Source organism: Carlito syrichta, unplaced genomic scaffold (assembly GCF_000164805.1).
Source record: "Carlito syrichta isolate Samal-C Ts95f unplaced genomic scaffold, Tarsius_syrichta-2.0.1 Scaffold314132, whole genome shotgun sequence".
In the NCBI taxonomy this organism is placed as follows: domain Eukaryota; kingdom Metazoa; phylum Chordata; class Mammalia; order Primates; family Tarsiidae; genus Carlito; species Carlito syrichta.
The window spans coordinates 26,179-38,090 of NW_007258228.1; the positions used below are offsets into that span (position 1 = coordinate 26,179).

General features: G+C 51.6%; 3 protein-coding genes across 3 annotated transcripts in view; 2 read left to right on the forward strand and 1 right to left on the reverse strand.

Annotated features, from left to right (window-relative positions):
* CHRNA10 (cholinergic receptor nicotinic alpha 10 subunit) overlaps positions 1–2,264 on the forward strand; it is a 7,696-nt gene extending 5,432 nt beyond the window's left edge. The window contains exon 5 of the mRNA XM_021719104.1: positions 1,741–2,264. Within this exon, the coding sequence (XP_021574779.1) occupies positions 1,741–2,264 (524 nt within the window). The remainder of the gene's footprint in view (positions 1–1,740) is intronic.
* A 1,437-nt stretch (positions 2,265–3,701) lies between these two features.
* ART1 (ADP-ribosyltransferase 1) overlaps positions 3,702–11,912 on the reverse strand; it is a 17,689-nt gene continuing 9,478 nt past the window's right edge. The window contains exons 2-5 of the mRNA XM_008071155.1: positions 8,073–8,190; positions 6,988–7,768; positions 5,643–5,681; positions 3,702–4,043 (exon numbers count right to left, since the gene is read on the reverse strand). Coding sequence (XP_008069346.1) covers positions 3,946–4,043; positions 5,643–5,681; positions 6,988–7,768; positions 8,073–8,135 — 981 coding nt within the window. The 5' untranslated portion in view covers positions 8,136–8,190 and the 3' untranslated portion in view covers positions 3,702–3,945. The remainder of the gene's footprint in view (positions 4,044–5,642; positions 5,682–6,987; positions 7,769–8,072; positions 8,191–11,912) is intronic.
* On the forward strand, positions 9,073–9,754 carry LOC110596785 (peptidyl-prolyl cis-trans isomerase A-like). Its single transcript, XM_021719106.1, has 2 exons — positions 9,073–9,293; positions 9,389–9,754. Exons 1-2 carry the CDS (start codon positions 9,083–9,085, stop codon positions 9,565–9,567), a joined length of 390 nt encoding a protein of 129 aa, XP_021574781.1. The 5' UTR covers positions 9,073–9,082; the 3' UTR covers positions 9,568–9,754.

Genomic DNA, 11,912 nt, shown 5'->3' on the forward strand with positions numbered 1-11,912 from the left:
CGGCTGCAGGGAAGTCCGGCCGCGCGTGCGTCCTGGGCACGAGCCCTCAGGTTGAGGCCGAAGGGGAGGCCGTAGCCCCTTCCGAGGACAACACTCCTCACCGCGAGGCGCGGGAAGAAGTCGGTTTCTTCTCAAGGCCTTGATGGAGGAACGTGGAATCCCCAGATCATAGTAAAAGGCACAGAGTGCGCACTGTATGACAGCGCTCTCCTGAGCGCCTGACGTTTATTTTTTCATTTTTTTGAGTTGGAGTCTCCCTCTGTCGCCCAGACTGGAGTGCAGTGGCCGCTCCCGGCCTCCGCAGCCGCGACCTGCTGGGCTCCGGCGATCCTTCCGCCTCAGCCTTCCGAGTAGCCGGCATTACAGGCGCACGCTACCACGCCCGGCTGATTTTTTTATTTATCGTAGAGATGAGGTCTCGCCTGCCCAGGCGGGTCTCGAACCCGCGGGCTCAGGCAATCCACTCACCTCAGCCTCCCAAAGGCGCGGGATTCCAGGCTGAGCCACCGAGCCCGGCTGCACCTGACGTTTGTTAACCCACGTGAGCATCACCACAAACCGACGAGGCAGACTCTCTTATTATCCCAGTTGTGCAGAAAAGGTCTGCATCTTGCCCCGGGTCATGCCCATAATGTTTTGTGAGCTACAGGGAACGGCCCCTGTGGAAAGATTAGAGGGTCCCTTGGAAGGTGGGGCAGCGTCGGCGATTATTCTGGAGAGAAGGGAGAAAGAAAGAGACTGGACTCCTGCTCAGGTGACCAGAAGCCGTTTAATGGGTGTAATATCAGGGCTTTTATCCCCAAACTCTGCAAAGTTATCATCACGAGAACTCCTACTGCTATGGTTACACAAAAGGTAGCATGTACATAAACAGGTCCACGTGCACACAAAGATACCCCCCACTCTCAAGCAGATGCATTTTTTAAACATAAAGAAAAACATGAAGTTCTTATCCAGTTTCTATTACCCTTAATTGTTTATAGCTACATAACGTCATTCAATACTTACACCCGAAACCAACATAATGATATATTGCCTTTTACTATTCTATACTAATTCAAACTGGTTTCTATAAAACAGTTGGTGCTATGGTTACTCTCTCCTAGCACCAACTGGCCTAATACAAACTTCACTAGTCCCCCTAAATCAAACTGAACTAACCACACTTCTATAATAAAATGGTTATTTAATTTTTCTTAGTCTATATAAACTATTTTCTTAAAACTTGTATCTATAAATTTCTAAAGGTCGCATCAAGAGAACCTGTGACCTGCCTAAGGCTCCTCAATGTGACTCAAAGCCAAACTTAAATTGTGATAAAGCAAAAGACCAAGGCTGTGGGAAATGGGAACAGTAGACTCCTACGTTAGCTGTGTTCGTTCCGGTCTCAGAGTTTTCTGTTAAAGCCAGCTGGAGCTTTTCTTGGTAGTTTGTGCCAAATGGAAAAGGAGAGAGGGAATGGGTCAACAGCTCCCAAACACATCCTAGCGGTCTCGGGGTCTACGGCCCTTCCTGATCCCTAACGCTCAGTGGGCCTCCGTGGCCGGCTCCCAACAGTGAGCGTGACTTTCATGGGTTGTGTGTGAGTGCAGCCTCCAGCAGAGGGGAGCAGGTGGCCTCTGATGATCCACTGTAGGAATGAGGGACGGGAGAACTTGGCCCTTACCTCCTTCCGGCTTCCATCCACGGGGCCTGGAAAGTCCTGAGAGCCCCATGGCGGGCTTGTTCCTATTTTCGCAGAGGTGGCTGTGAAGTTCAGTATCTACATGTTCTTGTTCTGGGCCCAATTTGCTCTCTCTCTTGCAGGGAAGTACTACATGGCCACTATGACCATGGTGACGTTCTCAACGGCACTCACCATCCTTATCATGAACCTGCACTACTGTGGTCCCAGTGCCCGCCCAGTGCCAGCCTGGGCTCGGGCCCTCCTGCTGAGACACCTGGCACGGGGCCTGTGTGTGCGGGAAAGAGGAGAACCCTGTGGGCAGTCCAGGCCACCTGAGTCATCGCCCAACCCCCAGCCTCCTGAGGGAGAAGCTGGGCTACACGCAGGCCCTTGCCATGAACCACAGTGTCTGTGCCGCCAGGAAGCACTACTGCACCATGTAGTCACCATTGCCAACACCTTCCACAGCCACCGGGCTGCCCAGCGCTGCCATGAGGACTGGAAGCACTTGGCGCGTGTGATGGACCGCTTCTTCCTGGGCATCTTCTTCTCCATGGCCCTGGTCATGAGCTTCCTGGTGCTGGTGCAGGCCCTGTGAGGGACTGGGGCCCAGGATATGCTACAGCCACAGCGCCTCCAGACAGAGACAGTCAGTGCCATGTGGTTGCTGCTTCTTAGACCAGCCAGTCTCTCCCACTGCTCCAAGGAGCCTGGGACACCCACTCTTCAGGATCAGATCTACTGATGAGCTCTCCTCTATGTACCTTAACTAAGGGAAGTCCAGTCACTCGCCTAATTCTACAAGAGGAAAAACTCTAAGAAGGTCAAGATCAAAGTATAGTCTTAGAGGGACATAATTAAATGCCCATGCTAGATGTTAAAGCTTTTAGTGGGGAGAGTGAGGCTTATTATATGAAAAACAGAACTAGCCAGGCTCAGTGGCTCAGCCTGTCATCCCGCGCCTTTGGGAGGCTGAGGTGAGTGGATTGCCTGAGCCCGCGGGTTCGAGACCCGCCTGGGCAGGCGAGACCTCATCTCTACGATAAATAAAAAAAATTAGCCGGGCGTGGTAGCGTGCACCTGTAGTTCCAGCTACTTGGAAGGCTGAGGCAGAAGGATCGCCGGAGTCCAGCAGGTCGAGGCTGCGGTGGCCGGGAGCGGCCACTGCATTCCAGTCTGGGCGACAGTGAGACTCCAACTCAAAAAAAAAAAAAAGAAAAGAAAAACAGAACTACCACATTTCCTGCCTTCCTTATTAGGTGACTGCTGTCGTAGGGACTTGGGTCTTCCCTGCCTAGGGACTCAGAGAGGGGGGTTGGGGATTCTTGGTCTAGTTTCCAGAGCAAAAGGCCCTACAGGCATTTGGCCCCAGAGCCCCAACTCATAGTAAAGTATGTGCCTGACACTCCTCGATGTCCTGTCTTACCCTTGGGGTCTGTGTGATGATGCAAGTTGGGGATCTGGATCTGTCTCTGTAGAGGGAGGAACCTCAGGACGCATGGATTAGAGCAGAAGTTACACCTTTGCTAGCAAGAAAATAACTAGGATTTGACTCAGCCACTAGTAGAGAGCTAGCACTCTTCCATCTCTCCTGTTCTTTGTGCCCTGGAGTTAGGCACAGTCTAACTTCTTCCCACATGCTGACATTGGGAACTTGACAGTGTCCAAGGTAGGGGCAGTGCAGGGACCCACCATTCACAAGTATTTGCTCCTCTGACTTCCACACATTTCCTGGCACCAACTCTGTGCCTCAGATCTAGTCCCTGCCCTCAGGAAGCTCACAGTGTGACATGGCAGGCAGACATGGTGTGGAGAAGCATCCAGGGACCCAGGGGAGCACAGAGGCACACTCCCCAACCCAGTTGGGTGGGAGAGGTCAAAGGAAGCTTCCTGGAGGAGGTGGAGAAAGCTTCTAGGTGGACATAGAAGCTTTAGGCACTTGAGTAACACTAGCAAGTACCATAGCCAATCACCTCCCAAACGAGTTGAAGTCTCTTCTGTCTCCAACTAAGTTGCTGCTGGTCCTGGAATCCCCCCCACCTCTATTCAGAGTCTCACCCACAGAACCCTAGATAGGGTTCAGCCCCCAAATTATCTCCTATTTCTCCACCAGCAGGTCTGGCAGCTGCCAGAGAAGGTCCCAGAGTTCCCTGCAGATTGCTTTACCAGGGATCTTGGCCACACTTAAAGCACACACGTGGTCAACATCCTCAGGTTGGGCAGAGGCAGCAGGAAGGGCTATTCAGCATCTGGAGGAGGCCCAAAACGTCTGGAAGGCATCAGAGGAGGCCTGGACTGTCTGGAAAGGTCCCCAGCACAAGGAACCAGAGCAGCAGCAGCAGGAACCAGACTGTGGAGAGGGGACCCTGACCCATGGCTGCAGAAAAACAGAGACAGAGAGGTATTCAGGAGCAAAGTGAGCACGTGAAGATTAAGATGGAGAGATTGGCAGTATGAGCTAGAAAAACTTATACACCAAACATGCGGGGGCAACAGCGATGAAGGTCAAGAATTTAGGGAGGGGCTGGCTCGATGGTAGTGGGTTTTCACAACTTATAACAATTGATGTCACTGAAGTTGATATACAGCCCCCCACTGCTAAATTTGATTGGTTTAAACAAAGATTTAAGGAAGAAAGTAGACAGAGATGAGGTGACTGATGGGCGTCCCACATCCCCTTCCTAAGGTCATCAGGTCTAACCCCTGCCTTCTACTACCACGAACAAGGCATTGCAGAGTGGGGTGGAACTGGAATTTGAGATCTGAGTGAGATCTGGTGATGCTGAACTTGGTTCCTCTGTCCAAACCTGGTAGAAGAGGTGCTGGATGGACTATGAGGGGAATCATAAACTTTTCTAGTGCCTGAAGTTACATCATCAGACTCAAGATGCCTAGTTTGGAGGCTGGAGACCCAGCTTCTGGCCTTATCTCTGCTGCCAACTCACTTTTGTCACCTTGAGCGTCTGTCTCTGGGTCTCACTTGATTACGTAATGAAGGTAGTCCTCCCTGTTCCACTTCCTTCTGATAGATTAGTGTGTGTCATAGTAGAATGAGATGATTGTGTGGGAGCCAGCCTGGTATGGTGGTTCCGTGTTTGGCTCTAGACCAGGCTGTTAAGACTCCACTCCTTGTGAGCTGTGTGGCACAGGACTGGTTGCTTCTTTGTGTGTTTGTGCCTAGTTCTGTCATCTGTAGAACAAGGGTGATGACAATCACTCCACCATTGCAATGTGGTGAGGAGGAATGGCCTGGAATGGGTCAGTGGAGGCTGGGGGTCCTTCCTGCCCACAGTTCACAGAGCCCTGAAGGAGATAGGAGAACCCCAAAGCTTGGGAAAGAGCTGCTGTTTCTTCCCTGGAAATGGCCTATTCCTGCCTAAAGGCACGGTGGCCCAGATAGGCCTTGGCACAGCAGGTGCTCAAGGAAAGAGAAGAGTCACAGCTGAGAGGGACCTGGTGATCATCTGGTCCAATTTGCCTAATAGACTAGGGAAACTGAGGTCCAGAGGAAGAATGGGGTGGTCATAGAGAAAGATCAGAGCCTAGACTGGCCTCCAGCACCCAAGGCCTGGCTCAACCTTGAAAGGTGGGTCTGAGGGAGCCCTGATGGGAGTAACAGAAACAGTGGGTTCTGTGGCTGAAGGAGAAGCCCCAGGGGAGGACTGCGGGGAGCAGCCCTTCCCTTCCTCGCCTCAGTGCAGCCCAGTCTCTCTGGGGCCTGCTAGGTGACCTTCTGCAAGGGATGAGAAGACCCAGAGCAGGGGAGAGGTGTCTCTGCTGCCCCAGCCGCCACCCTTCCCACACACACATCTGCTAGGAGAGGGCAGCACCCCCCACAGGTGTCTGCTTATAAGAGTGTCCTTTTTCCGGTTAATGGGTTGTTTTCCTCATAAGAGGGAAATTCCAATGAGGGGCCCAAGCCCAGGGCAGCCTTCTCATCCCGAAACTGAGTTCCACCAGTGCCTGTGGCCCTTACCTGAATTATCCAGATGGCAGGGCCCAGACTTGCACTTGTCTGTAGGAAAGAAACAAGAAAGAATCAAAGCCTCAAGGGCTCTCAGAGATGAAGGGACCTCAATGTCCAACCCTGACTTGTTCTGGGAAAAGTGAATGCATTTTCCCCAAATTCTCCCTCGTGGTGGAACCCTCTTGACTAGGTTTGATCTGACCCATGAACAGCTGGGTCGTAAGGGAGCTGGCCATCAAAACCAGGGTCCACTCTGGGGCACTTCTCCCAGCCATACCCACCTCCCTCTCGTGCTTGTCCTGGCCAAGGAGAGGCTGTGACGTTCTCCGTAGGTCTTCCTCACCTTCCCTCATCTTCCTCACCTCAAGCATGCCCCACTGCCCTCTGAGGTGGGAACCAAAGCCACACAGGGCCTTCCCCATCTTGGCTGTGGTCGCAGTCCGGCCAAATACCTGCCTCTAACTGTGAAAACTGGGTCTCACTCAGCTGCGAATGGCAGCCCACAGCCCTTCAGAGATTGGGAACCTGGGTCCTAGGAGGTCAACCTGGGTCCTACAGTGAGCCAAGATTGCACCACTGCACTGCAGCCTGGGCAACAGAGCAAGCCCCTATCTCGAAAAAATAAAAAGTTAAAAAAAAAATGTCGGGTACAGTGGCTCACGCCTGTAATCCCAGCTACTTGGAAGACTGAGGTGAAAGGATGGCCTGAGCCCAGGAGATTGAGGCTGTGGTGAGTCGTGATCATGCCACTGCATTCCAGTTTGGGCAACAGATTGGGACCCCCCCAGCTCAGAAAAGAAAAAGAACTTGGACTCACCCTCATGAGATTCCCCTTCTGGCCAGTCCTGGGGGATGGACAAGAAGAGCATCCCCCACAGCCTGGACCGGACCTTAGGGGCACAGCACCCGATGGCTGCCCTCCTGCCCTCACCACCCCCGCCAAGCACACAGGCCGCACATAGTTCCAGTTCCATCGATAAATGTGCTCTCCTCAGAAACTGAGGTTGGGGCTCTTGCTCGTTCTGGCAACAGTGGTCTAGATGTCAGCACTCTGGCTAGGAAATAATTCCCTTCCAGCTTCCAGGCTGGGGAAAAGCTTGACCAGGTCTCCTTGCCCCCTCAAATGGCCAGAGACCCCCACCATGGCCAGGAAGCCCTTTTCACCTCCCAGCAGGCAAGTGGCCAGCTGTGGCTTAGCCACCTTCAGGGATGGGACGTGCACTATCTCACAGGTTGCATCTCTTTCTAGATTGAAGGGCTGGGGCTGGTGGACATGACTGGTCCTCCTCACTGGGTGGCTGTATTTATGTATGTATCCCTGGAACACAGGAGCTGAGCCTACTTGCCCTCCTACCTTTGACGTACTCGCAGTTGTAGGTGCTACGCTTGCCCAGCGCCCGGAGGTAGATTCGGGCAGGGCCCTGGGCCGGTCTGCTGGCGTTGACCACCTGGAAGGTCTCAAAGGGGGGGATCAGCACCTCCTCCTCTCCAGGGAAGAAGGAGTAGCCCTTGATGGGGGCCCCAAGGCAAGTCCAGATGCCAAAGAAGGTGTCCTCACCAAACTGCTGGGCTGCAACATTCTTCATGGATGCGGAGGCAAAGCCCCCCAGCCTCACCGTGGCTCCGGGCCCCACTGGCCGGAAGCGTAGTCCATGCACCCCTCGGAACACCTGGCGGCACCGGGGCTGGCGCTGGCCCCTGCTCAGCATCTGCAGGGCCTCAGTCAGCAGGAAGTGGAGCGTCTTAAAGGAAAAGTGGTGGAGGTAGTGGGCCCGGGAGCGGCCGGCCTCGCGCACGGCAGCGTTAAACTCCTTGTGCAGGGGACTGTTGGCTGTGTAGGCCAGGAGGGCCACCCCATGCTCATCGCGGAAGCCGGGGGGTGGCGGGGGCAGGCGGGTGGGGCTGAGGCTCCACTCTGGTGCCCAGGCCTGGCGTTCCTGCCATTGGCTGCTTGCTAGCGCCCAGCCATTCGCGTATGCCTTGTTGGCCTGGAACTCTGTGTGATTGAGATCCGGGAGAGCAGCTGACATGGCAGCGGCACAGCCGGTGTACTGATCATCAAAGGAGGCTGGGGCCATGTCCAGGGGCATTTCTTGAGAGAAGAGATCTCGTCGTGTGATGGGATGGCTCTGGGCCTGAGGGGCCAGGAGCGGCAGCACTGAGAATGGGCCTCTGGGAGAATGGGACCCCCGCCATCCAGCTCTGCCCTCCAAGGAGAGGGGGCCTGTACTGCCGAGAAAGGCACCAGGAGGAGAGGGGGATTGGGAACTTCTGGCTGCAGGTTCCCCAAGACCAGCATCTGGGCTGCCCCTTTGGCCCAAGCAATCCCCAAGAGAAGCATGGGGCATTCTTTCCTCCCCCTGTTCCTCCTTCCAGGCTTCAGAAGAAGCCAACAGCCCGGCTCCCTGCTGGGGTGGGGACAGTAGGGGATGACCATACCTGAAGTCCTTCCATGAGGCCCACAGACATGAGCAACAGAGCCATGATGGCAGGAGCCTGCATGTTGGAGGTGACCTTGGGCCAGCTGCTGTCTGTCTTTGGGTCTCAGTTTCCTCATCTGGAAAACTGCAGAGTCAATCTGTATAGTATGATAAATACTCATTAACTGTCTGTGCCATTCCCAGTGCTTGGCATAGAGTCACAAGATAGATGTGGAGGCTTGGAAGAGAGAGGACCTCTTGCTGGAAGAAACATGAGAGTCTTCCTGGAGGGGGTAATATGTGAACAGGGTCTTGCAGGATGAATAGGAGAATAAGATGTCAGCAAGTGGAGACTGGGAGAGAAAAGAATGGAGTTGAGTTGGGAGTTTTATCAGCAGAAATGGAAACAGGAAAGGTATTGGAGGTAGGAACTCTGAGGACATCGAGAGGGAAAGACAAGTCGTCTAGTCTGGCAGAGCCTGCAGGGTTGGAATGTTGGGGGGAGACTGAGGTCAAAGGTCTGGGCTTTACCTCACAGGAGACGTGGGCCTGGAACAGGGGCGGGCCCAGGAATGGTCAGCTGGGGTGGGGGACACATAGCAAGTCTCTAGGACAGACTTAGAGTGGGGCTTGGGGTTCAGAGGGTCCCACCTTTCCCTGCGGTTCTGCTGTGGACTAAGCCCTCTTTCTCCCAAGGCCTCAAGTGTTTCCAGGGAGGGACCCATATAAACCCCAGGTGCTGGGGAGGAGGGACTTAGGGGAGGGAGAGATGGCAGAGAGCACCTGCTCTCCCAAGGGAAGCAGAGGGAACACAGCCTCCTGTGCCCTGTGGGTGGGACACTGAGTGCCCCGAGTAGCTCCAAGAGGAGGGTGTCCAGGTATTGGGTTGCGGGGGGCCAGCCCCTGTAGGATTTGGGGGTCCCTGGAAAGATGTGGCGGCGTCAGCGATTCTGTAAGAGGGATAGATATTAAAAGAAAGGAAGAGGCCGCTTTGCAGACGCCACCGCCTTGAGCCTTTTCCCATCAGCCATGGTCAAACCCACCGTGTTCTTCGACATCGCTGTCGATGGCGAGCCTTTGGGCTGCTTCTCCTTCGAGCTGTTTGCAGACAAAGTTCCAAAGACAGCAGAAAACTTTCGTGCTCTGAGCACTGGAGAGAAAGGATTTGGTTATAAGGGTTCCTGCTTTCACAGAATTATTCCAGGGTTTATGTGCCAGGGTGGTGACTTTACACGCCATAATGTGTAAAGTCCATCTATGGGGAAAAATTTTTTGATGAGAACTTCATCTTGAAGCATACAGGTCCCGGCATCTTGTCCATGGCAAATACTGGACCCAACACAAACGGTTCCCAGTTTTTCATCTGCACTAAGACTGAATGGTTGAATGGCAAGCACGTGGTTTTTGGCAAGTTGAAAGAGGGCATGAATGTTGTGCAAGCCATGGGGGGCTTTGGGTCCAAGAATGGCAAGACCAGCAAGAAGATCACCATTGCTGACTGTGGACAACTTTAATGAATTTGACGTGCTTTATCCTAAACTACCAGTTCATTCCTTCTGTAGCTCAGGAGAGCACCCCCTCCATCCCATTTGCTCACAGTATGTCTGTAATCTTTGTGCTCTCGCTACAATTCTTTGGGTTCCATATTTTCCTTATTCCCTTCCATGTCTAGTTGGATTGCAGAGAAATAAAAACTAAATAAAAAAATAAATAAATAAAAATAAAAGAAAGAAAGAAAGAGACTGGACTCTGTCTAGTGCAGAAGCCGTTTAATGGGACAACCCGTAAGCCTTTTATCCTAAATTTTCACGGATTAAATCACAAGACTCTCACGTGAACACAAAGCCAGGTGAATGAGGGGCATCCCTCACCCACCAGGTGTTTCCTCAAGCATGAGGAAGGACAATCCCCAAATTATCTCACTGTTCCTTATGCTTGGTTAATGTTCCTCAAAAGAAATACAACAATTCTAACGTCATAATATTCTTTTTTTTTTTTTTTTGGAGTTGGAGTCTCACTCTGTCGCCCAGACTGGAGTGCAGTGGCCACTCCTGGCCACCGCAGCCTCGACCTGCTGGGCTCCGGCGATCCTTCTGCCTCAGCCTTCCAAGTAGCTGGAACTACAGGCGCACGCTACCACGGCCAGCTGATTTTTGATTTATTGTAGAGATGACATCTCGCCAAGTTGCCCAGGCGGGTCTCGAACCCACGGGCTCAGGCAATCCATTCACCTCAGCCTCCCAAGGCACGGGATTACAGGCTGAGCCACTGAGCCCGGCTACATTATAATATTCTAATATTCAATAAATTCTAAAGCTTATGCATACACAACACCTAATGACTAACTTAAATCCTAAGACCTTTTTATTTTATGCTAATTCTACCTACACTATAGAAACTCTTAATTATAGCTCAAACCAGTTCCTAAAGAATGTGGCCCAGTCCAAAGATCACACTGGGCCATTTCTAGGAAAAATTTATTACCATCACTTAACAAAATGGCTATTCTAAAATCCTATATATCTTAACTTCTATAAAAGTTTCTAATTCCTAATCTTAATATATAAAGCTGATCATCAGCAATAAAGTTTCTAAAAATAAAACCCAAATACAAACTGTGAATTGTACTAAAGCCAAAACCGCAATAGTAGAAAATGGGAACATTTCTAAAGTTAGCTGTATTTTCATTAAGCCTCAAAATATCATGTTTGATCATGCTTGAACTAATATAATTCCCTGACGTTAGCATGACCTATTCTACAATACTTTCTATGAGTAAAATAAATTCAGTTTCTATAATAAGTAGAAAACCCCTACACTAATTGTAGTTAAAACTGGTTTAAAAGAATGCAGCCCAGTCCAATGTACACGCTGGACCCTTAGGCATGTGGCCCGGCTCAAAGTTCATGCTGGGCCATTTCTGGTAACTCTAGATAATCATCTATACCATCTAAAGCTGAAAACAGCTCTCCATATGTATATACTAATTCTACAAATATACTTTTAAATCTTGTAAAGAAGCTTGTACCGTATTGAAGTCTCCCAAATGTGACCTGAGTTTGAATTATATCTAATACCTAAGCCAAAACCGCAGTTCATGGGAAACAAGAACAATGAGTTTCTAGAGTGAGCCATGCCTGTCACAGTCACAGAGCCTTCAGCCTAGGTCGGCAGAGATCCTTTTGGCTAAATAGAAAAAGGGAGGAGGGAATGGAGTCAACAGCTCCCGAACGCATCCTAGTGGTCTCAGGGGCCACAGCCCTCCCTGATCCTGAAAGCTCAGTAGGCCTCCGTGGCTGGCTCCCAACATTGGGTGAGGGTTAAAACCAATGGTTTCAAAGTCAATGCTGCTGCTGCTTGTTTGTTTGTTTATGTAGTTACAAAGTAATGCTTCCTTGTTGGTGGGGGTGAAGCATATGAATCATAACGTCCAAGTCCTCTTTCTCCTTTCTGGCTCTTCACATCCCCTATCCCACTCTTTTTGTTGTTGTTGGAGTCTCACTCTGAAGCCCAGGCTGGAGTGCAGTGGCACACTCCCGGTCACCGAAGCCTCGACCTGCTGGGCTCCGGCGATCCTTCCACCTCAACCTTCCAAGTAGCTGGGAGCACAGGCACGTGCCACCATGCCTGACTAATTTTTTTGATTTATTGTAGAAGCGAGGTCTCACATGTTGCCCAAGCTGGTCTTGAACCTCTGGGCTCAGGTAATCCTCTCACCTCCGTCTTCCAAAATGCTGGGATTACAGGTTTGAGCCATTGCACTCGGCTCCCCTTCCCACTCTTTTTTTTTGTTTTGTCTTGGGTTTTTTTTGTTTTTTTTTTGAGTTGGAGTCTCACTCTGTTGCCCAGACTGGAGTGC